The following is a 25,389-nucleotide window of genomic DNA, read 5'->3' as shown; positions in this document are numbered from 1 at the left end:
CTGGGCCTTCAATTTTTTCAGAAATGAAGTCGAAGTAAAACCATTCAATCAAACATTTATTTATTTGGACCGCATGTGGCTGAAAACATCAAACTAGATGTGATAGGCTTTTACTGATGGGCTGCATGCAGAGCGGTGCCTGCTTCCATCAGAGGCCGGGCTCACAGCAAGCCGTCACGCTGCCTCAAAATCCAGTTTCAACAAAGTGTTATTCAGATAATCTTGACAAAATATGCAGCCTACCTGAGGGGAGTCAGGCTTTGCTCACACTGCATACTAGTTTAGAAGCTAAATTCATAAAAGCAGTGCTGGCAGCACAACCGAGCTGCGTGTATTCAACCTGTTTTCCTACAGAGAAATATCGTAGTACAAGTAAGCTGATGCTGATATGCTGATATTCTATTAACAATGACAAGATTTAAAATGCTCCCTGTTAGATCTCAATTAAAGACCTTAACAATTTGTAAAAAAAAAAAAAAAAAAAAAAAGGCACAGATCATACAAGTTTTGATAAATACTTAATCTGCTTTTTCGGCCCTTGAGCAAACCAGGGGTATTTGTACCCGGGGGGGGTCTCCTCAGTTGCTGAAGGGGTATGTGGAAAGATTGTAAAGTAGCCCAATTATTCTGATCAAATTAAGATTTAATTTAAGGATAGAGTTTTATGAATAAGTTTAGTCACCCCTGGGCAAACTGAATATTTTGTTGGTTTTTTAAGTGTAAAGAAGTAAATACAACCCCTACAACAAGCCCTTCTTTAAATGTTAAAACACTGTTACTTAGGAAATAGAAAAAAAATGAATCAGTAACTGTTTCATTTGCAAAAGCTTGGACACCCTGTTTCTTGTACACCATTCAGAAGCTCATTAATTCATTAGGCCTCAATTGACTCGTTAGGATGTGTTAAGAAGGTCAAGAACTGTCATTAGGAACTGTCAGACGATGACAATTTCAGAGCTTGATAAATTAACTGTGTGTCATGATAAGATCTGGAAGACCAAGAATACTGTCAGATAAAACTGTATATAAATCTGTCAGGGAAAAAGGCAAAGACAAACCCCAATATTACTGCAGAGCTTCAGCTGACGCAGGACTGGTGGTGCACCATGCCACTGTGCAGCTTCGATGCACAAACAGGGTTTACATGTAAGAGTCATCAGAAAGAAATATCACCCGCAACTTCACCACAAAAGTCAACGTCTGAAGTCTGCAAAGCAACATCTGGATAAGCCAGAGTCAATTTGGACAGACATGCTGTGGACAGCTGAAATCAATGGTTTTTGGCCACAATCACCAATGTTGTGTTTGTAGAAAAAAGCAGCAGCATTTGATGAAAAAAACACCTTGAAAACTGTTAAGCATGGGGATGGAAATATTCATCATATCATTTCACGGACAGAGGTAAGAGTGGATAAATATCTAAATATCAGCAAATTCAACATGTTTCTGTGGTCAGTCAAAAAACTGAAAACTGAAAAGAGACTTGCTTCTACAACAGGACAATGATCCAAATCAGGCCTTAAAATCCACCATGAACTACTTCAAGAAACTCAAGCTGAAGCTTTTGGGATGGCCCTCACAATCCCCTGATCTGAACATCACTGAAAATCCATGAGTAGATCTTAAACATGCTGTGTTTGCAAAAGATCCTAAAAAATCTCCAAAGTTGAAGAGATCTGCACAGAACAGTGTGTGAAAATTTCTGAATGAAGAATAGAAAGACTCTTAGCTGGCTACAAAAAGCATGAGCAAGCTGTGATATCGGTCAAAGACGAGGTTACTAATTACTGACTTAGTAGGGTTTCTGAGTTCATGAAATAAAAACTAACAAAGCATTAACATTTCAAGAAAAGCTAATTTTGAATATCAGTTTGCTGCAGGGGTTGTAGTTACTTGCTTTTATTTAAAATCAACAAAATATCTAATTTTTTCCAGGAGGGCTCAGACTGTTGTTGCAACTAAAAGTGTGTGAAAACTAGTTAGCAGAGAAGCTGTTACAGTTACCTTAAAGTAATGGATAAGTGGTTGAAACAGATAGCTAAAAGTAAAGGATATGGAGTTGAAATGATTAGCTAAATATAATGAATAAATGGTTAAAATAGATTGCCAAAAGTAACTGATAAACAATTGAATGTACCGGCTAACTTTAATGGATAAACATTTAGGTATAAGTAACGGTTAAAATACATAAGCTAGCTAAACGTAATGGATAAATGGTTGAAAATGTACGTCTGCCAGTCCAACTGGTAGTAGTGTGAATACAAACAACTAAACCTAAACATTGCCATTTCAATTGTATTAAAAAATAATAAAACATCCAATATTTGCATCTTATTTATCTTTTATATCATTTATATTTAAATAATACTCAGTTTTAAGTCAATTCAAATTAACATATTTGAAATATGACAGGTAGTGTCGATGAAGGGGGTGAATAATGACACTGTACCTCTCAGAGGCAAATGTTCCCCTGTCAGACTTATCAGCTAGTTTTTCTACTAGCTGACATGCCATCTCTGGCTTTTTGTTTGTTTCTCTCTGTCTTAGTTTTTTTTGTTGATCTTTCTCCCTGCAACCAATTTGATTCAGTCTGACATTCATCATAGCTCTGCTGACCTATCCTCTCTTGTGTGCCTTGTTCTAGCACTATCTTATCTGCCCAGCTACAAAAAAACAGATTTCAACATATAGTACAGGAGCAGAATGGGATGTATCAATCCACACTGTACAGCAAAGAGAATGAACCATCCGGCTGCGGTATACATATCTCCACCCTTCATCTGTGTGATGCTGAGAGCTGCCAGCTGTCTCAAATATGGATTAAACCTCAGAAATGATCAGCATTCATTCAGAGAGGCTTTTATTGAAGGAAATGAACTGGATTTAATCCTCATCTGCAAGACTGGCCTTTGGCAAGGTAGAAAAGGATAGCCTCTGCTGTTTAGGTGTTGATAGATGAATTGTAATTAAAACTTTAGCACACATGAATAACACAACAAAGTGAGCAGGACTGATTAGTGAGAAGTTTTTCAAATTAGATATGGGAATCGCCTGAGGTGGAGTTTGCGGGCAGAAAGGGTGGGATTCTGTTGTGTGTTATGGGCATTACTGCATAACTAAAATGCCTATGCACATAGCTGCTGGAGCAATTGTACATCAAGCTGCCGTTTGCCTATCCTCATATGTCACTACACATTAGGGATGCTGTTGCTAAAAGAGTACTATATAGTGACCTCAAGAGCTTTGATGTCAGTTTGGGTTTTCTCCTACAAGTTTCTGATGATTTCTGAGACTGTTGATAGTGAAGACAATAGTGAGGAAGTTGAAGTATGGCTCAGTATTCTTCTCCCTTTTCAGTGACACATACTAGGAGTATTTACACTCAGTAACGAGACAAAGGAAAACAGAAGTTACCTTGATGTAACTCAATTTCAAATACATGTGTTTCCCACTGTCGCTCCATTTCACAAAGTAAATGAAAGAATGTGAACACAGTCACAATGAGGAATAGTGTTAAGGCATGATAAAGCCTGATCACATACAATACATCCATCTGGTGATGCGGGGGTGCTATTAGCGGGTGACATCTAACACTGAACTGTAGAACTGAAAAAATCAAAACCACATGTAAGGTGGGACTCCTGTTAACCCTTGCATCAAGTGTAAATCCAGTTCAACTGAGCAGATATAATAACCGGAGTGATATGCTGTATTTCATAAATATATGGAAACACTGCTGAACATTTCTTAAAAAAAATGAATTACTTTTTACAGTAACATGCTTTTGTTTATACCATGGACACTCAGAAAGCTTGACTCTAGTTAGCTGCCAGATGTCCATTTATTTCTGGTAACAGAACAGTACAATCGGGTAACTCTGATGTAGGGGCTTGTTTGTTGTTCTTCATTTATGTACCAGAATAAACTCTAGTGAAGTTTAGTTAAAGAATACGGATGAAATGTGCCTAGTGAGAACAATCTCACTTTAAACCTGTTTGATTCTCGCGAGAAAGTGGATTTTCTAATGACCTAACTTGAATACAACTTTTGAAATGTCTACAGCACAGCTGGAAGAGAGAGAGAGTTAGGTGACACTTCTCAGCATTGGAAAGGCAGGATGCAGGACTGTTTTCCATTCTTGGAGAACAGGCTACATGTGTTGAGAATGTGAAAGCAATCAGTAAAATTTCTCTTAATGTGTATGATAAAAGCACATTTTAAACAGTCAACTCTTGACTTTTAAAATCCTGACACAATCAGGCCTATTATTATCCTCTACAGATGTAAAAAAAAAAAAACACATAAAAACATAAAAACACCAACAACTTGTCAGTTTGTATCCCTTATTTGCACTTCTAAGTACTAGTCTTTGGATGTACTATATAAATTACAAACACAGAACTTATATTTTGTTTTCCATCATGATCGGGCAATCCACTTACAGCCACTCTCTGCCTCTACAGCAGAGAGTAATTACTGCTACTTGACTTCTAAAATAAAACATTAGCCAGCAGATATTTTTACTGCATGTAAAGTATGTTATTACTTCAGGCCAAAACCACTTAAATGTTCTGTTCTGTAATATTTACAAGGGTGAGTACAAGTTTAAAAGGAGCACTTGAATGTGGTTGTTCACTGAGAATGAATGTCCGCAGTGCATATGAGTATTCAAGATAATAAGTTGTAAAAATAAGTTCAGAGTTCAGATAAGAGCCAAGTGACGACAGTCAATCACAGTCACATTAAAGCTAACCTGATTGGAGTATCGCATGCTGACGTTGCGTTGGTCCCGGTGGGGCACGTAGCGGTGGACGGGATCAATATCTTTAGGGCTGATCAGCTCATCCACTGGAATGTGAACAAACACACACAAAAATAGACATAAGAACCATCAACATACATAAAATGCACACACCCTCACAGAAAGATGGCAAGTGTAACTAGAAATCTGCAGGAAGTTGCAGAAAATATGGTCACATTCTCCTCTTCCTGAGTTACACTGTTGAATAATGACCAGAAGTGGTTTTGCAGAAAATTATGATGTCACAGTGAAATTGAGCTTCGACAGTTTGGATATAAAATATCATCACTTCATCATGTTATGCAATTAGAAATTTGTATCATAATTAGTGTATTAGTGAATTCTCTTATGTTTTGTGAGGTCAAAGTGACCCTCCCCCGAATTCTAATCAGTTCATCCTTGAGTCCAAGTGATTATTCACACAAAATTTGAAGAAATTCTCTCAAGGCATTCCTGAGATATCGTGTTCGTGAGAATGGGTCGGACGGACAACTCGAAAATGCAATAGCTGCAGCTTCGACTGTCACCGATGCGGAGGCATAAAAAGGAAGGACCAAAAAAATCAATGTCCTATCAAATGCGGACATTCACACACACACAATGGATGAGTACAACTGCATCCTTTTTATTCAACTGAGTGACGAATTAAGCAATACTTACAATCATTAAGTAATCATGAATAATGAAAAAAGTATTTTAGATTTAGATTTTTTGACAACTCAAACTATTTCCGATCATAACACATATAACATGGTACAATGAAGCTTATCTAATATCACCTTAAGGTCAAATTAGTTTTGCATAATGATCTTACAGGCTGATATTAAAAAACTAGAATGAACGTGTGGGTTTGGAGCATTATATCACGGCACTCACAAAAACACACACAGAGTCATACCCAGCAGCTTGGCGATGTTGTACAGGGCTTGACCCCACAAGAAGACCTTCCCATCACGTCCAGAGTTGCTAGGGAAACGCTTCTGGCTTCCATGCTTGCTCTGCTCCGCCTCCACAAAATCAGCCGGTACATAGTAGTATTTGGGAATCACAGCATGGCCTGGCATGAGAGACAAGGACTGTGAGCATTCTGTGTGTGTGTGTGTTCATGTAGACAGCATCTTGTCATATGTATGTTTAGGTTCGAAGAATATGCAGCTCCCTCCTGTAGTTACAGGAACATACTTTAATAAGACTGCAGCAGTGACAGTAAGTAGCAACAATTTCATGCAGCAGAACCATGTTTGTGTGTAATTTTTAAATCAATTTTCTACTTGAGAAGAACATTTTCATATTTCAACATATACACGCTTACATGATTCAACCATCATTACAGGCTGCCATAAAGCGGTAGAGGTGCTGAGAGGATGTTTTATAACCTCTTGTGTCGTAAACGCAATGATGGCTGAAGCGCATACAAGAACTTGTAAGTAAAAAGCTGTTAATGCTAACACTGGCTAAGTAGCAATAGCAAAACTTACACATAGCTCCTTTAAAAAAGCACCAATTCTCCTAGGTACACGGTTTTTCAAGGTACTTGGCAGGAAGGTTGTTCCAAGTATGTTTGAGAACTTGCCACAGTTCCTTTGTGGCTTCTGTCTGCCTGTATGTAATCCCAGACTCACTCCATTATGTTGAGATCAGGGCTCTGTGGAGGCCAGACCATGTAATGCAGCACTCCTCACTCTTATTGTCACTGAAGTTAGTTCTTTATGACTCTGGCTGTATGTTAAGAAACGTTAAGTTGACTGCTCCTAGCAACCGCTACCACAGCTTTTGTGTCAACTGGAAGTGACACAGGTGCGACACATACGTCACTTGCTACTGATTGGTTAGGCAAAGATACAAGTAAATAACCTTCTTTCCACAGACTGGTTAATGTGAACAGAATGTCACACTGAAGTGAAATTAAATGTCAACTCTGATTATTAAAGTGCATTCTGGTCACCTTGGAGCACATAATTGTACCTGGAGTATATATCCAACCTGATTCTAAGGGAAATAGCCAACTGACTCAAAGGATGACACAGCTGCACCTGGTTGCCCATTCCCCAGAGTACAGCAGTATGTCTCCCAGAGCAGCACCCTGCATCTGTCTATGTATCATCTAAACAATGGGAGCACACGACTCCTGGGAGGTCAGGCAAACCTGCAGCAGAACAGACAATAGAAGCCACTGACAGCAGCAAATGCATTTTTTTGGGGGGGTTTAGACTTTTCATGGGCATTAATGATTAAGAGAGAGAAAAAAAAAGTACACTTGTCTTATCCTTTAAAACCCAGGCAATTAACTTTAGGAGTTTTGTTAATTCATACATAACCAGTAAAAGGCTCTGTGAAGACATCAGGGGCGACTTCAGTCAGCTCTGTCTCACATCATGAGACATTATTCTTTCTGCACTCCAATTATTTCTGTTCTTTTATGAACAGACCAATAGAAACTCAAAGCTCTTGACATCCCTATCATTTGACTGCCTCCCCTCACAGCAATGGGGGCAGGTGAACAGGCTATCTGCTCATGAGGAAAGGCTGAATTCACTTGAATGTAACACCTCTGTGAGTCTTAGTCACAGCATGTGGTGTATGAATATGGATGACGTGATTTAATAGGAGAGAGTTTTTCATTACCAGAGGGAAAGAACAGAGGCGACTCAGAGGCTTCATAACCAATCATATTGATATGCCAAATGAGATAAAGTTTTATGTATGTGTGTAATTCTTCCGCATTAACCAGTCACTGCTTTTGTGTTTGTGTGCGTTACAGTGTATTTATGTGATTACTCACCCTCATAAGACTGAAAGATGATGGGTTCAAGAAGTTCCTGGTATTCTTTGACCTGAGCTTTATTTCCTCTGAACACACCTGAAACACACACACACACACACACACACACACACACACACACACACACACATTAATGATACAAATTAAACTGAAACTTTGATGAATCCCTTTTCTTCCTATTAACACACTTGGTTTGTCTAATGTTACCGCCCCCATTTCACATAGATATAGTAATTTCATCCATTGTTAATATAAAAATATTGATTATTGCAGCTTTAATGTTAGAGCACTTTTAAGTACTTAGCAAATGAAAGACACTATATCTGATTGAACAGCAATCTGAATTCTGACCCAAACAGGGCTCTGCTATTTTATGCTCAATTGTTTATTACAGGAAAATGTAAATACAATAGTCATGTTGATATGACCTACAGGAAGACAGGTTCCTCAGAGCCTAATATGTGCTGTAGGTTTACAGTATTCTAAATTTTGCACAGTAGCTACACAAGATAGTTGTAGAGCATTTCATTTTAGAGCCTTGTGTTGTAAGTTCTGTTTACTTTGTTTGTGTCTTAGTTTTTGAGCTGTCTGGGTGAGTTTAATAAACACATTGAAATTGGTCGTTAGTCCTAAAAATGTCGGTGGAGTATAATTGTCACGAGGGTGATTAAATTATGCTTGAATTCACATTACTTGGAGACACTACAATCCTTACTTTATTTCTTAGCATTCCCTAGGTTCACACACAAATTTTATACATCACATCTTTTTAAAATGTGTCTCTAAGTCCTCTAAAACCTGGCAAATATCAAAACGTAATGTCCTGTCAAATGCTACAAGTCTGTCTTCTATCTTGCCAATGACCCACTTGAGGCATCATAACAGCAGCTGTGGATAGAACAAGACTCACCGTCAATCATCATGTAGATGAAAAATATGGGAAACTCGCACTCGATTCCATCAAAAAGCTGGAGAGAGAGACAGAGGACAGAGGAGGAATTATTGCTTTTCCATTTCAGAAAGACGAGAAAGGCACACGGACTTTAAAGAAGCGGATGGCTGAACTTTAGTAGCACTGAATATGGAACAGCATGGCACAGGGACAAGATATATAAGACATGACATTGTGAGTGAAAACTGACAGAAAAAAAGAGGGATAATAGCATTTCCCCTTCTCAAGGTCATTTTTTTGGGGGGAAAAACTTTAAAGTTATGCTGTTTGTTTTGAGGCGGAAACTGAAGGACTGAGGTGTCAGAATGTTTATGATACAGTGATAAACACATGAGGCATACTGAGAGGAAAGTCTATCAGTGGACCAGCACAGCTTTGTAGGTCACTGAGCGTGGGTGTACACCGCCACCACTTTAACATAAGATCTGCTGATGTGTGGGACTTGAAAGTAGAACAGATGTAGACACATGTAGAAAAACTTCACCCACATGGAGTCCATGTGGTGGTGAATCAATGGGGCAAATCAATCAATTCTGGTGACTGACAGCAGGTTATGCACCCTTAGTAAGATGCTGGGCCACCAGCTTCAAAGCTCCTTGTCACAGACTCAACAAGTCTACAGAACTCTACGGGAAGGATGAACATCTTTCTTCTACAATGTAGCATATGATTGGACCCCAAACATCCTGGATGGAAATATGTGCTTTTGTCATGTTTCTCCACTAATTTATTCTGGTTTTATTTCTTATTTATTTTTCTGATTTATTTTAATTTTAATTAAACCTGTCCCTCATAATCACAAGCTATGACTGAATGACTGACTGACTGACTGACTGACTGACTGACTGACTGACTGACTGACTGACTGATGAGTGTTTGTGTGACTGACTGTGCGACTGACTCTGGTTGTTTTCAGTCAACTGAACACAGATAAATAAAAAGCCAACATGTGGCAGCTGGAGAGGATTTTGCAGAATAAACAATTGAATTGACGTGAACATCATGACTTGTTGGATTATTTTCTGAATTTTACTCAACCAGAAATCGTATTATAAATCGCACACCATGTGTGTATAATGTCACACACATGCACGCATGCACACACGCACGCACGCGCACATGCACACACACGCACACACACACAAACAAACCTTCTTAAATTGTTTGGTTGTAAGTCACATGTAGAGAGGACAGTCAAGTGAATCCGAGTCTTATTCATTTCAGTAATTCAATCTGATTTTGCTTCTGCTCGCCTTGAAAGGATCAAAACATGCAGCAGCAAGGTTAGCAGCTCTGTGCTTTTCTTAGTCCCCAAGTCCTGGTGATCTTTGTCCTTCCATTTTTTTCACTAATCTCCACACCAATGGAAGATAACAGAGATTACATCCTAGAGTAATAACAAAAGGCTGGTACAGCTACACACACACACACAGATACACACACAAATACACACATGTGAGAGTGTTGTCACTATCACCAGGCAGACGCTACTGTCATAGGCTTGGATGTGCTTCTTTAAATGTCTGCACCATGTGAATATGCAGGTATGCATGGTTTCAAACTGTGTGTTTCAGCAGAGATAAGGAGCAGTAGTAGTTATCAGATGGTGATAGAGGGATGAGAGAGAAGGAGAATGAAAGAAAGGAGAGTGTATACAGAAATACAGAAGCAGGGGGGGAGGCATATTTAGGGGGAAGGGAGAGAGAAGGGGAGAGCTGAGGCAGTCACCCAGTGCGGCCTGTGCTTTTTGGCCCGTTGAGGCTGTAAACAGGCAGGGATCCCTGGTGTTTTGTGCTTGAGCAGCTCGACTGATTGGTAAAACTGTCTATCACACAGGCTGCTGCTCTCTGTCAATGGTAAACAGACAGGGAGCACTGGCGTCCTCCGTGCTGTGAATCCTCTCTTAAACACCAACAACAACTTCACTCGATGTCTTCTGCGGGGGAGACCTGGGTTACCTGTGATTTCTCTCTCTCTCTCTGTCTCTCTCTCTCTCTCTCTCCATACAGAGCTCACACTGTGTCAGACACTCCCCTGGCATTTCGCTACTCTGCATGCTGGCTTATCACTCAAAGGAGGTCAAATATGACTTTTTACATTTTCGTTTGTTGTTATAATTCCTCTAAAATTGGCCCTTGCTTCCCTTCTAACATTACAAAAATCATCAGTTTTGTTTTGATATTCATTACTGAAAAACTGTAATCACGTGGTAATATCTACTGCATTGTGTAATAAATGAACCCCTGGCACAGTTTCCTCTTATGTAAATGGATTCTTTTCTCCTGCAGTATTTGCTGATGTAATAGCAAATATATTACTGTTGGTAGATGGAAGGCAAATGGCAGCAGTAGCAATCATTAGTTTACTTTCTGAAGCTTGATTGGCACCAGTGTCTTCCACAATAAATCTGTCTGCCTGCTGCTAGGACTGAAGGCTGGATGGAGCCTGAAGGAGCGGAGGCACTGAACACTGTTTGCTAATTCTTAGCCTCAGACTCTTTGTATCGAATTAGCTGCAGGATTAAAGAAAGCTAATTTCCCAAGTGATACAGAGTTGGTGCCCCCACAACTGCCCTTTTGTGACACAAGCAAGCACTTCCACCACAATGCACTTTTTTTGTGTGTTTTTGGTTTGTTTTCACCACCAACATTTCAGCTCCACCTTTCTCGTAGAGATAAAAGAAAAGCCAGAAGCAATCTAATTTTGTAAAAGGGATATTGTTTTGAACATTTTTCACAGCCGCATCGCAGCCGTGAGAGCCGTGAGCAGCAATCTGTCAGATCCTGCTAAAGTACATTAAAAAAGCAGGTCAGCCACCAACAATGCCTTCAAATCACAGAGGAACTATATTCTATGTGCACAGCTATTCTAACAACATATATATTTAAAGACATGTCTTTTGTAAATTAATTAGCAGTATTTTCTTTGTAAAGGAGAATCTCCTTGAAGAAAATGTCACCTAGTGCAATTATTTTTAGGATTATTATTATTATATTAAGATTTAAAGATGATCAAAATATAGATATTCTTACTATATATATTTATATATAATAATAATAATATATATATATATATATATATATATATATAAATAATATAATATATATAATAACACAAATATTATAGTGTAAGTTAAACCTGCATTGTTGATCTTTGGCCACATTACAAGCAGTAAACACAAAACATCACAAAGTTAACATGGTGAACATGTTAGCAAAAGGGGTTGCCTTTTTACATATAATGACCAGAATAAATTGTTTGTTTCTTGTTTCTGGCCACTTGGTAAATGTACCAAAGTCTCCAACAAATCCTGATCTGGCTGCTAGGATGCTGGCAAGGAGCCTCAGAGCCTCTGTATTATTTTGCATAGCTAAGTACAAGTGGAAAAAACTAAATCAAGCCTCCAATCAAAACACCGTCTTCTGTTTTATCAATATAAATACGCAAAACCCAAAACCATGGATAAAATGAGAAACTGTCTCTACCAAGCCTTTTCAATAATGTCACATTAAACAATCAAAGCTTTATATGAACAGATGTAAACCTTTCCATATTTTTTATCACAGAGCTTTTCCTGAATTATAATTTAAACGGGAAATAAAACTTAGTTCATATAATAATTGCTAGTGGTAAAAAAGTGAAATGAAATTTCATTGGCCATCAGTTATCAGATACAGGTGCTTCAGAAAGTATTCAGACCCTTTCACTTTTTGCAGACTTCATTGTGCTGTATTTAATTTAAAATGGGTAAAATTGCCACAAATCGACTCACTTTGTTATTACAGGTAATTGAGTGGAGACTGACAGGCACAAATGGCAGTTCTATCCATGTACAATTAAATCTACAACATGATAAAGTGTGCAAAAAGTGAAGGCGTCTGAAAACTTTCTGAAGGCACTTTGAGCCGAGTCCACGGAACCGAGTGCCCTGTCGGTCTCAATCATATTTCTTAGAAAGGAGAAGCGGGTGATTTGGTAGCTGTTTTGATGACTGAACTGCCCAAAATGTAGCCTGATAATGTTGAAAACCACCAAACCTGGAAAAACTGGTCACCTGTTTTGGTGCTGGTCAGGTAGTGTACAGAAAAAAGGAAAAAGCTGTCTGTTGCTGCTGGAAACAAGGTTCACATGACTAACATGAGAGTCAGGTGACCTCAAACGTCGAGGTGTGATGACCCAACATTGAGTTGGGCTGATGAGACTTCCTGTATTAGAGGTGAAACATCCTCTTGACCGAACAGAAGTTCCACTTGCCTCTGACTTGGTGCTTTTAGATCTCTGCTGATCCCTTCATCTGCTTCTCTGAGCTCATTAATTCTAGGAGGTTAGTTCTGCAGCTAATGCAATGATTTGTTTAGCATTAAGAGTCAAGCCTCTGATTCACTCATCGTTTGCTCACTGAGCTCATTCTAAAGTAAATGCGCTGTCATTTCGCCAGGATCACAGGGGATTCAGAAAAGGACAATGAATGCACGGCCGTTTGCATACATATATATATGCAAGCACACACACTGACAGGGACTCACACACACACACATGCACTAATATTCACGGTGAAATACCTGGAGGATTAAAACACTTGAAATGGGAGAGGCTAAGTCATAGGCAGATCTGTTAGCATTATCATAAAAGGATAATACCTTTTCAGGCTTATGCCTGGGCCAGGCTTATTCAGAAAAAAACTTTTCAAATGTCACACTCAAGCACTATCAAGTTGAACTCTTTTTAGGTTTTATGCATTTCCTTTCCTTGGCTTGTGGTTGCCTGAAATAAACTCCAGGTACACTTTTAAACTTTGTGTTGTTCTTTAAATCTAAACTTAACTTGGAATCTCAGTAAAACTGCAAACAATGAGACCATTGTGGAGACAAATCTGTTTTCCAAAATCGCTGCTGTTATGCTGTGCAGTGTTTTACTTGTTTTTAAGTGTCCATGACCTGAAACTGAAGCTTTTGTTACAGTGGACCATAATATTGTAATCACCTGTCTTCAAAGTTGGTTTTGCTCAAACCTCTCTAACAGGTTATTCTCTGTAATGGTAAGAGTGACTGCTTCCTTTAGTGGGATTCCCCAAGAGAACATTTACACATAAAAATTACAAGAGCGACAGAGAAAAAGATCAGCGGAATAAAACACAGATAAACAGAAAGAAATACATCCCTCAGGTGTCCCATCAGCACCTACCTTCATTTCAGCAGGTTTGTAGTAGCGGCGTTCCTTGTCTTCATTAGTGGTGCGGTAGCCGTCACGGAGGAAACGTTTGAAGCCGTATTTGCCCCGCAGCTTGCGAACTATCTTGTCCAGTGTCTGACTGTACAGAGCATCGTCGTCCACCGCAAAGGCAGGATAGCTGATGGTTGGAAGCAAGGCTGCATCTGTGTTCTGCAGAGACAATGTTTTTTACTGACATGAAACACTGTCCCACCATGATTTATCTTTATTTTTTACATCATATGACAAGAAAAGAAATTTAAATGACAATAAATAAACTTAAACATAACAATACTATTCACCAAAGACATGATATTTATCCATATAATTAAGGAATAAATTTAAATCCTAACCAAAGTCACTGATAGTCATGCATCATAAGCCTAAACTGTGTGGAGCTATGCTAATCTAGCAGATAGATCTTTATGTTCTACAGGATCATATACTAGACAAGTATAGATGTCGGCTTGTAGCTTAAGAGTGAAAGCTCTACAGCTGCCTTATTTAAAATCAAGGACTGTGATCAAATTTCAGTTGGAGCAATCGTTAGGAATGAATATTCTGATTAGGCCTGACACACCATTATGACCAGGCATCTAATACTCTCATTTTTGTTTGTTTTACTCTATTAAGCAATGGAAATGAAAGCTATTAAGCCCCAGCTTCACTGCAAACAGCTATTTATGGTTTATTAATAGACAGCAGAGCTTCCAATAATAAAAGAGTTGCTTTCCATAGTCTGTGTGGGCTCTGCTGTTTAGGTGCTGCTTTTTTGACATGGACAGTCATGAGGCAGCTAAAGGACCAGATTTCAGCGTAAATGTTTGATGCCACTGTCATGTGCTGTACTATGATCTTTTTTTTTTTTATTTGCACAGATCTCTAAAGTTAACAGAAGAGCCGACTGCTGCTGCCCATTCTGATCCTTATTCTTCCACTTCTTGTTACAACCCCAATCTACGTGTTAACACCCTCGGCAGCTGCGGCTGGGATGGGATATCAGCTTGCATTCGGTGCAGGTACTGAATTGGTCCAGAAATGAATGTTGTGTTCCAATCTTTTGGCAGAGCTTAAGAGCCACAGATATTGGACTGATAATTTGGTTATCTTCACATCATCCTGCAGTGTGTTGGTCTCTCACTCATTACTGCACTCATTCCTTCCAGCTTTTTAACGTCAATCTCTACGGCTATAATGCCACTCTGGTCATCTAATTGGACCCATTTCCCCACACGCTGATGGCGGCTATTCTGCCTGAAACATTCAGCACACAGAGAGTGAGAGGGAGCGAGATGTGATCATTTAAGTGTTTGCAAGCGGTGGAGTGAAGGGAATGATTTTTGCTCTCTTCATTCCACTACTTTTTCTCACCCCTGCCTTTTTCAGATTTACCTCCCTCTAGCTCTGCAGCCACCTCTCACTTTTCCCACTTCCTCTCAACGCTGAGCCAACAATAGCACAGGTATGGGCAGTGTAATGACTACGCCGTGAGGGAAATGCATTGTTGAAGTACAGATATTCACTCCCATATTGACGTTAAGTGCTGGGTTTGTTTGATGAGTGCAATTAACCTTTTAAGACTTTGGCATATTTGTGGCAGGCTTCTATTTCAGTCTTTGATTGGGAGAGATTATGGACACAGGTGCTCATCAGAGTTAAAAAGAAGGGGGAAAAAAAGGGAAAAAAAAGAAAGGGAGCAGGTTGCAACAACATGTGCAATGGAGGACATTTTTCTACAATCAACCGGAGATCAGCTTATCAGCTCTGAGCTTAAAATTAAGAAATATTTTTATGTAATTTTAAAAACTTTCTTCTACTCTGATATAATAAATGACTGACTGCATTTAATATTGATTTTTTTTTTTTACAAGTAGAAGTAAAATAAAATGGAAAAAGAAAGATTTTCACATTTTAAAACAAGACAAAGCATCTACAGCCATGCTAGTAGCTCTGTGAGGTTGTAAATATAAGCACAGCAACATTTTGACATGTGCACAATAACAATGCTGAATACCTGATGTTTAGCAGGTATAATATTTACCATGTCCATCATCTTAGAGAAATATGACAGCTTGCTAACATTTACAAATTAGCATTAAACACGAAGTACAGCTAATGGGAATATCATTAGTTTAGCAGGTATTAGATCTTTTTCAATCTGATGATGTCTTTAGAGGAATCAACGAAGTTGTTACGATTCATCCTCAGAGGAAAAGACTGTCTGTACATAATATCATGACAATCTATCCAACAGCTGTTGAGATTTCCCTTAAAACCACAAATGTTGGCAGTAGATAAAGAGTCAGAGGATCAACAGAGTCTGTAGGATTCATCCTCTGGGAACTATGAATGCCTGAAAAAAATTTATCTATTTAATAAAACATAAAAATCTCTGTTGGTGATGCTACAGGAAAAGTCAGAAGAGTGGTGACCATAAATGTTATGAAAAATGTTATGGCAATAGATGTCGAGATATTTTAGTCTTGACCAAAGTGATGGACCAATTGACACTGTCATCCCTAAGGCCACTGCAGTAGCACGGCTAAAAAAAGATGTAAGAATGCATTCGTTTTTACTCAGCTTGTGAATTCATCTCCTGTAGATCAACGGCTCTCAAACTTTTTCACATCAAGGACCCCTTCACTGACACAAATTAGACACCGGACCCCCACTTGATAAGATTTTGTCCCAACGTCCCCCATCTGATATGATTTTTGCATTTAGATCTTTATTACAGAAAGTGTTTGAAACCCATGACCAAAATAGTCATACATTCTGCCATTTAGTTACTTATGGGTGGAATTACAGTGATAAATTATTCTCCTTCTTGCAGGGACTCCCAAGAACCACCTCAAAGACCCTGAGGGGTCCCTGGACCCCATTTTAAAAATCACTGCTGTAGATTTTACATTAGTACAGATTTGTTCAACCAATCATTGCCACTAGTGTGGCTAGAAATATTTTTAGAGGGACTGTCATTCATAGGGTAATTTTAGTAAGCGCACAGATAGATGGATGGACTCACATGGGAGCGAGACTCTCGGGGCAGCAGGGAGCAGAGGGTTTGTCTGTTCCTGTTGTGGGCGTCCAGATCCACAAATATCACCGACCACGAACATCCCTGCAGAGCAAAACAGATACAGAGACATCATCCCAGACACAGCTGAACTCTTCACCGTTCACAGGTACAACAACAACATGTGCACACCCACAAAAATGCACAATGCTGCAATACAAGTCCTCCTACATTTATGAGAGAAAACAGACAGTAAAATGGCTTAAAGTCCACTTTAAAGCTCCCACCATCACACCTCCGCACATCAAAACACACTTTCACTGTAAAACCAGGCTGATATTTTTGGGTTGCATATGTTTTTGAAGCACAGAGTGGGAGGGCTTGAACAGGAGGGAGTTAAGAGTCATTCTATCATTTGAAAAGTCCCTATGTGCAAAAACAAAGCGCTGCTGCTACAATGCAGCCTGTCTGTCCAGTGCACTTAAACACCTCTGGGAGAGAAAGAGGGGCAGTTTATGCTTTTACTTAGTAAAGCCAGTGACCAAACCTTTTCTGGTTCTAAAAAGCAGGTCCAGTCCACTTCATCCGTCGGCAGTGCTTACATAAAACCAACTGAGTCACTCCTGCAACCTGCTAAGCAGTTTCTAATGTAAGTCAGATGCATTATGTATGAATATTGCCCGAGTCTATTTTTTCCTCCAAAAACCGGTCCAGCCAGGGCTTTTAGTCAAATCAGCAATCTTTCTGGTGGCAATTTGCATAGTGCAGTGGATTACTGGCCACCAATGTAGGCAGCTGTGTGACATGTCAGTGAAATGACCCTCTCAGGGAAACCTCTCCTGGTGTTAGAGCTGCAGAGTGGTGCTGCCTTGGATCTGTGCTCTTTAGACTGTGGTTTCATTAAGTGGGCTAAAAGTTTATTTTTAATGAAATTAATTTTTATAATTAGCAGTACACGCACATGAACCTCTGACAAATGGTTAAGATGTTCGTTTATGGTAAAAGTGCAATTTAATTTGCTCCCATTGATGTAAAATAATGAGGCATTTTAATGGAATGTGGCATGAAATTGATCACAATCAATTAATAACACAAATAAAAAATGGACATAAAAAAGTATCAAACACATATGCAGTATAATCTGTGGTAAAGTCTTTGTACGTCTAGATCTAGATTAATTCTCTTCTTGTGGTTTTCGTCAATTTTTTCACATGAGAAAACAGAGTTTCTGGTTCACTTCAATCTGGGAACAACCTCTCCCACCACAGTGGTGCTCACAGCTGTAGTTGTGCTTAAATGAGTCTGACTGATTGAGCATGTTTGTAAAACATTTTGTCTTATAGGCATTTATATTCTGTTCAGTGAGGCTTCTGAGACTAAAAAGCATAAAAAAAGATTCAGATTGCTTTTGAAAACTCCACAGGCCGCAGACCAAGAGTCGTGCCTGGAAGGAAGCCACCTGAAAAGAATCAGAAAACTGAAGTGCACTCTGGGGACAAATACTTCAACTTCATAGAAGAGATGCTAAGAAAGATGCAAGACGTCAAAACTCAAAATGTCTCAACCGATTGGTAGAGAAAAGCATGAAAGGATTAAATGTAATTGTCATAGGATTAGAATAATATGACCTGCAGTCTCTGATAACTAAAGCAAACAACTTCCAAAATAAAACAGAAGTCAGAAATATTTTAAAGTATGCATTCTACTTCTCCTTTTTGCCCCATTTACCCAATTTACCCCTTCCACCTACTCTAGGGACTTAGCCTTGGCCCTCTATTATGAAAATGTGACTCTATGAAATGAGTCAATTGCAGGCCACCCTAAACTATGCCAGAAAGCCATCAATGTCACTGCTATTATTCTGGCCTCCTAATAAAGGCTGAAAGAGTGTAAATCGTATAATACTCCTTTCAAAGACCCTATAATGATACATAGTACATCAACTTGACACCAGTTTCTATGTAATGATACGCATGAATGAAATTCAAAGAGTCATGAATTCAAAAGAAAAGTAATCACTATTCTGAAAAAGAAAAACATCTATATATATATATATATATATATATAATATATATATATATATATATATATATAAATAGCTGGATTGAGTTAGGGTTATGTCCGCTCTACTACATCCCTGATCTTGACTGGGTGTGAATTAGGTGACAATCCCCAGATAAAAAGTGGAACCGGTTAGGATTTGATTGTCCAGCCCTGTGTACACAGCTCTCTGAATTTAATGACTGGCTTTAAAGTTGAAGGATCCTCCTCTTGGCCAGATCAATTTTATCCACCCAGTTCAATTTGTCACACCACAAAGCTGCTATCTTTGCATCCGTTGTGTGACTTGGGGGGGATCATGGAAAAATCAAGACTTCACCAAACCGAAGGCTGCGTGTACCATTCATCTAGGACAAAGGCTAACTGTGACACACACCCACAAGAGTCTGCAGCCGGTGTAAAATGTGACTGCAGAGTTCAGAATGTAGTGAGTGTTCCAGTTAAAGGGGTTGGGTGGGTGGGGAGGGGGGTTACATTCGGTGTTGGAAGGATGAGAATCAGCTGGGAAATCAAGATTGATAGAGATCATTTACAAGCAACTGAATGGCTTGTAGCACTTCCATTCCCACAGAGGGACAGGAAACTGGATGAGACATACACACTCACACTTACAGCAGCCTCACACAGCATGGATCATAAAGCAGCCACCTATAGGCTTATACATTTATTCTTTCAACAAGCTGAGCTCGTAGACAAAATCTATCCCAGGCCCAGTTAAATCCCACATTTTGCAGCCGATCAGAGGAGAGACACAAACAGCAACTTTAACATACACTCGTCCTCACAGCCTCATACGATGATCAGAGTAACACTCCAAGTTCGGATGCATTAGATGGCTGGAGGAGCCATCACTGGCTAACACCCAAGTGGAGAAAAGAGGAGGAAAAAGATAATAAGAGAGGAAGCTTGGAAGGCTTCATTTTCCAATCCATTAGCAGGTGTAATGAATGTCCCTGTTTTTTCCTCTCATCCACAGAAGCAAGAAAAAAAGACACGCATCAACTAATGGATAAAAAGCAGACTGGGACATTCGGAGGGAAACCGGGAACAAACATCAACCGTGGCCATCGATCAAAGTCTGCAGAAACACAAACGATTTGCTGAGCCAAACACAAACAAGCTAAATGAATCTGCTGATGGTCAAATGTCCTCGTGGACAAACAGCCTTGCATCGATGACAGCAGCACTAACTTTGCTGATGATGTCTGCTTGTTAAAACAGACATGCAATCCCATAAATTTAGCTACCGAGGGCTCATGCGCCACACACGTGAAACATATCTCGTTGATGTATGGAGCTGTAATGGGCCTCTGCAGATTTGAATAAGAAATTAGACCGTTTACCTATAATATGATCTTGCGTCATGTGACACGATTAAACAAGAGACAAATACAAGTGTGTCATGGGACTCGTATGACTGAGGAAGGGGAAAATGTGAAAGGAGTGGGCGAATCATTCAAATACCTGGTTTCCAAACAGGTTGAATCCGTTGATGGCCTCCAAAGCAGCTTTAGCCAGGCCCACAGAGCTGCAGAGACAAGAAAAATTACATAACACACACTAAGCAGATTTCACTTACATTGATGCACAACGGGGCAGATGTAAAAAGAAAAAAAAAAAAAATCTTGTATCTCATAGGAGTGACAACAAATGTGGTGTCGTGATGGAGGCAGCGATTCAAACCGTAGCTGAGTGTCTTTCAATTGTCAGAAGCCAAAAAACTTAAAAAAGCACTCAGAATCACACATGAATCTTAAATGGCTATCTGTCAGAATTCAATCAAGCTGAAGGCTCCTGAGATTGTGGTCTACTGTAGATAATGGATCTCTTAAAAAAAAAAAAAAAAAACCTATACTGAATTTCACACTGGCTGGCTACTGTGATTGCAATGCAGACTAAATGTGAATCAATTTCGCTGTCATTTTGTTTCCCTTTCTGCCCTGCCAAGATTTCCCTAGAAAAAGAAAGGCAGGGAGGCAAAAAAAATATATAAAAATTGCAGGGAACTCGATGATGACTGGCAGTAAATCCGCTGACATATCAAAATGCGTTCAGTATCATTAGTGAAACCCAAATTGATGCTTAAAGTACAGAGGGTGGCTGACTAATTCAGCCGGGAAAAGAGCTCTGCTGAAACTAGCTCTGTATAAAGAAACACACACACACACACACACACACACACACACACACACGAACACACACACACACATGAAAATGGCCGGTAGCGGTCGGCAAGGCTGTCAGCACCTCACACAGAGATAGAAGGGAGATATGATGCTTGGTATGTGGGGGTGAAACGGAAGTCATAATAAGTGATACTAGAAAACAGGAACAAAACAGCATCGTGATGCAGCAGTTTGAGCTGACAGTTGGAGACAACGATTCACATGATGAAAATGTTGCTGCAGAGTGTTAGTCAATGAGCTCATACCTGTAGGCTGCTAAACAATATACTGGTAAATGTGTTTACATACAATACTGCAGTTCATATACCAGTTGAGGTCCTACTGGGTAAATAGCTGCTTCTTCATATTTCATACACCTGTGTTGGGCCCCTACTGGCGAACCCCACACAACGTCTTGTCCTTGGTGCATTGTGTATGAACTCTGACTCTGGACGTGAATAACATACCTAATTGTCATGTGAAACTGCAGCTCCCTTCGGCTGTACAAACTTCATCGATTGTCACCCACCTGCCGTCTGCTTTGCTCGCTTGATTTGAAAATGAACGTTTTACTTTCCTGTGTGTACACCCTATAACATATGATATGGAAATTTAGCCGCCATGTGTCGTCCTTCCTCGATCGCCGTTTTCCTTGTTTCCTTGATTGCAGCTCTCATTGCGCAAATTTCTGCTGTAGCAGGCAACTGCTGTCAGCAAAATAGCTCTGAAAACCCTAATGTACACAAGTTAGTGTGTGGAGCATTTAGCAAAGGGCCAGATATTTCCCACAGAAGTTAGTAAAATCTGAGCTAAGAAAGAGTGCACTGGCCCTGCATTCATTAAAATAAGACTCCGAATGAATGTGTAAATAAGCAAATGTTTACATACTCAGCATATCAACTAAAAAGGTGAATATATGTCAATTTTGTGTTCATAACTTGCTTCCACTGCTCAAAAGTAGCCCAAAAATTTTTTAAATGTGAGTTTGATATTAACTCTAATACTAATATGCTCTACTGTTTTCACCAACTGCTTACTAATTCTGTGTCAGTGGTTTGGTGCTGGGCAGGTGGTGAACAGTGGGTTTATCAGGTTGAGGAGAGTGGTATAGAATAAAGATGTGGGCTGTAAAATCAAAACAATGAGCTCAAATATGATAAAATGTTTTTTAAAGCTGAGGAGAACTGCAGTTGGGTGACAGCTTTTTGGGTTTGTCACTATGAAAGACTTATTTCACATTACACATAGGCCATGTTCAAACCTGACATGTATCACAAGTAGCCAGTCAGTAGTCAGCTCACACATGGCTTTAAAATGCATCTCCACATGGGTCTCAAGTGACCACTTGTGATTGGATCTCACTTTCCCACTATAGATGCAAATAAACACGTATGCGTTGTTGTTTTTAGCCAATCTGACAGACGGGTCCGTTGACAATGTGCTCGTATATGTGTGTGTGTGTGTGTGTGTGTGTGTGTGTGTGTGTGTCTGTGAGTGTGTGTGTGTTTGTGAGTGAGAGAGCGAGAGAGAGGATGGGAGAGAGGCATGGAGGGGTTGAGCGAATCCACGCGCTGCTCACAGCTCTACAATGAAATAAGGTTTTATCCATTTGAAAGAGGAAATATTTTTGGTTCATTATTAAACTGTGGTGGGACTAATCAGACTGTGGCAGAATATGTCAGTAGAGTAGGTGGTCCTTCAGTGTGGCCCAGGACACGTTTTAGCATTCACACTGCTAAAAGAATGTGGACACGGGACTCAGACCACCTCTGAATGTGGTCTGAGTGATTGGATCTCAAATATGTCCTCAGTGTCTTGGGTGCCTTCACACCTGAACTTAGAGCTGTACCCTAGTGATCGGATCACCCGAGACGGATGTTAATACCAGGTCTGAACAGGGCCATTGTTAACATAAATATTGTTTAGAGCAGCTTCAAGGTATTAAAACTAGATTCTGACAAGGCGTAATTCAAACTTTACTTTTGTCCAAATCTTGCAAATGAATAACTAAGTCATTATTGGGATTCATCAATTAGTAATCAAATTACCAAAACCCATCTGAACCAGTGTAATCTGGATATGATATGCAGTCAACATAGCAGGGATGGTAACATTATAATAATTATAATAACATCACATGTTACATCACATTCACACAAGTACCGTTGTGATATAAAAAAAAAAAAAAAAAACTTCTATAATGAAATATTCATGAACACTTGTGCACGCACAGTCCTGTTTTTAAATTTATAATCAAATAGCACGTATCTCATTACAACTTGAGATATTTCAGTATAGCCTGACGCTCATGAGATTAGATATGCTACTTTAAATAAAACAGCTCCAGTCTAGCCATTTGGCTGAGTGTGGTGATAAACATGAGGCAGAAGCAAATAAAATGAATCATTTGATTTGATATGGACAAATGACTGCTCTGCCAAAATGAACACATCCTTTCCTGTTCATTTCCACTGAGCCTTTTTCTGCCCATTGGCACTCTGGGAGTAGAAATGACTGCTCAATTTGATCATTTACACAGATCTTGTTTACATGGAACCACTCTGAATCTGTCCCTGCCACAGTTCACTATTTGCATACAGCATTTTAATTGGTATTACGCAACTACATGTATAAGCTAGCTCACTAATTGTGGAAATCCGGAGCATGACCACGGGGGGAGGAAATACAAGAAGCAGAAGACACAGTGCTTCTTCACAACACTGAATTTGTTATCTTTTCTTGAGGATATTTTGGCAAGGTGTTGCCAAAAGCCTTGGATTGTTGGAGAAAGGAAAAACATTCTTCCCACAGATAAGCAATGGTAGAATTTGAGGATCTTTATCAAGACTCTGAGGGAGGAGAGCGAGGCCGGGCCGACCTTGGATGATAAATCAGTCGAGAGCACATAAAAACTCACTGCACTCTGAGTTCACTGGCTACGGATAGTACTGATTCTAACATGTGGCCCAAAATCCGTCTTGTTATAGCAGTTAACAGTTCACACTCTTGATCCATTACATTTTAACTCAATACAAGCTATTTCCTCACTGACAGAGATTATAAGAAAAACACTTTATCAGATGAAGTTTGGTTTGAGATATTATTTTTCCTCACTGTTTTTAATTTCACCCTTCCAAGAAGGAGCAAGATGAAAGATAAGAGGCAACATTTACAGTTTTTTAAACTAACACTGATGAGATACAATGTTAGAAAGGTGCAAATATATTAAAGATGTTTCTTTGTAAGTCTTCGAAAACCAACAGCAGGACGTACATAACGAGAAAGAAGAGTTTAATTAATGTAGGAAACAAAACAAGTCAGACCAAAAAAAAAAAAAAACATATCCTGAACAAAGAAATACACAATAAATCAAATATGCTTGTCTATGGTCCCAAGGTCCCATATCTTATACATTTTATTTCTACAAGTTTTATTATCCATAAGAAGATATACTTGTGGTTTTAAGAATCAAAACCGTCTCAATATAGTTTTACATCTCCTCTCTCAGGCTTCTCTCTGGAGCTCTAGTAACAACAGGTTGGTCAGCCAATCAGAAGAGAGGAGGCTCTGAGCCTCACAACTGTGCAAGTCATGAAACTTTCCATGTGTATGGTTTACATCAAATTGAAAGCAGAGTTTGTTTGCCACACAGACCTTTTGCTATGACACTTAACTCGGGTGCCTTCATTTCTCTTGCTCATCTCTGAGATGTTTCTACACCTGACCACCTGTGGTAAATTCAACTGACTAGACATGATTTAGAAAGGCACACACCTGTCTATATAAGGTCTCACAGCTGACAATGCATATCAGCTAAAACCAAGCCATGAGGTGGAAGGACCTGCCTGCAGAGCTCAGATACAGGATTGTGTCGAGGCACAGATCATGGGAAGGATACAAAAACATTTCTGCTGCACTGAAGGTTCCTAAACACAGTGGCCTCTATAATTCTTAAATGGAAGAGGTATAGAATAAGCAGGAGTATTTCTAGAGCTGCCCAGCCAAACTGAGCGACTGAGGGAGAAGGGCCTTTGTAAACGAGGTGACGACCATGAACCTGATTGCTCACAAAAGGACAACCATAACTGCAGCCCTCCACTGATCTGGGCTTTAGAACAGGGTGGCCTCTCCTCACTGAAAGACATATGAAAGCTGCTTGGAGTTTAGCAACAAAAAAAAGCCCCTTAAGGACTCACAGACTGTGAGAAACAAGATCTGATGAAACCAAGATTGAACTTTTTGGCCTCATTTCTAAGCATCATGTCTTTAGGAAACAGTGAAACACGGTGGTGGCAGCATCATACTGTGGGGGTGTTTTTCAGTGCCAGGGACAGGGAGACTGGTCAGGGTTGAGGGAAAGTTGAAGGGAGCAAAGTACAGACATATTTCTAGTAAAAACTT

At 39.5% G+C, this 25,389-nt stretch overlaps 1 protein-coding gene across 3 annotated transcripts in view; it reads right to left on the bottom strand.

Moving 5' to 3' along the window:
- The window catches only part of phkb (phosphorylase kinase, beta), a 106,123-nt gene that overhangs the window by 52,459 nt on the left and 28,275 nt on the right, over positions 1 to 25,389 (bottom strand). For all 3 annotated transcript variants that reach the window (XM_056387967.1, XM_056388054.1, XM_056388142.1), the window contains 7 exons: positions 20,288 to 20,351; positions 16,772 to 16,867; positions 13,720 to 13,917; positions 8,494 to 8,551; positions 7,584 to 7,661; positions 5,700 to 5,858; positions 4,754 to 4,848 (listed from right to left, as the gene is read on the bottom strand). In XM_056387967.1, coding sequence (XP_056243942.1) covers positions 4,754 to 4,848; positions 5,700 to 5,858; positions 7,584 to 7,661; positions 8,494 to 8,551; positions 13,720 to 13,917; positions 16,772 to 16,867; positions 20,288 to 20,351 — 748 coding nt within the window. The remainder of the gene's footprint in view (positions 1 to 4,753; positions 4,849 to 5,699; positions 5,859 to 7,583; positions 7,662 to 8,493; positions 8,552 to 13,719; positions 13,918 to 16,771; positions 16,868 to 20,287; positions 20,352 to 25,389) is intronic.

This window comes from Seriola aureovittata, chromosome 1, assembly GCF_021018895.1.
Source record: "Seriola aureovittata isolate HTS-2021-v1 ecotype China chromosome 1, ASM2101889v1, whole genome shotgun sequence".
In the NCBI taxonomy this organism is placed as follows: domain Eukaryota; kingdom Metazoa; phylum Chordata; class Actinopteri; order Carangiformes; family Carangidae; genus Seriola; species Seriola aureovittata.
Note: the sequence above shows the minus strand (reverse complement) of the source record. Positions and strands in the feature narration are given on the sequence as shown.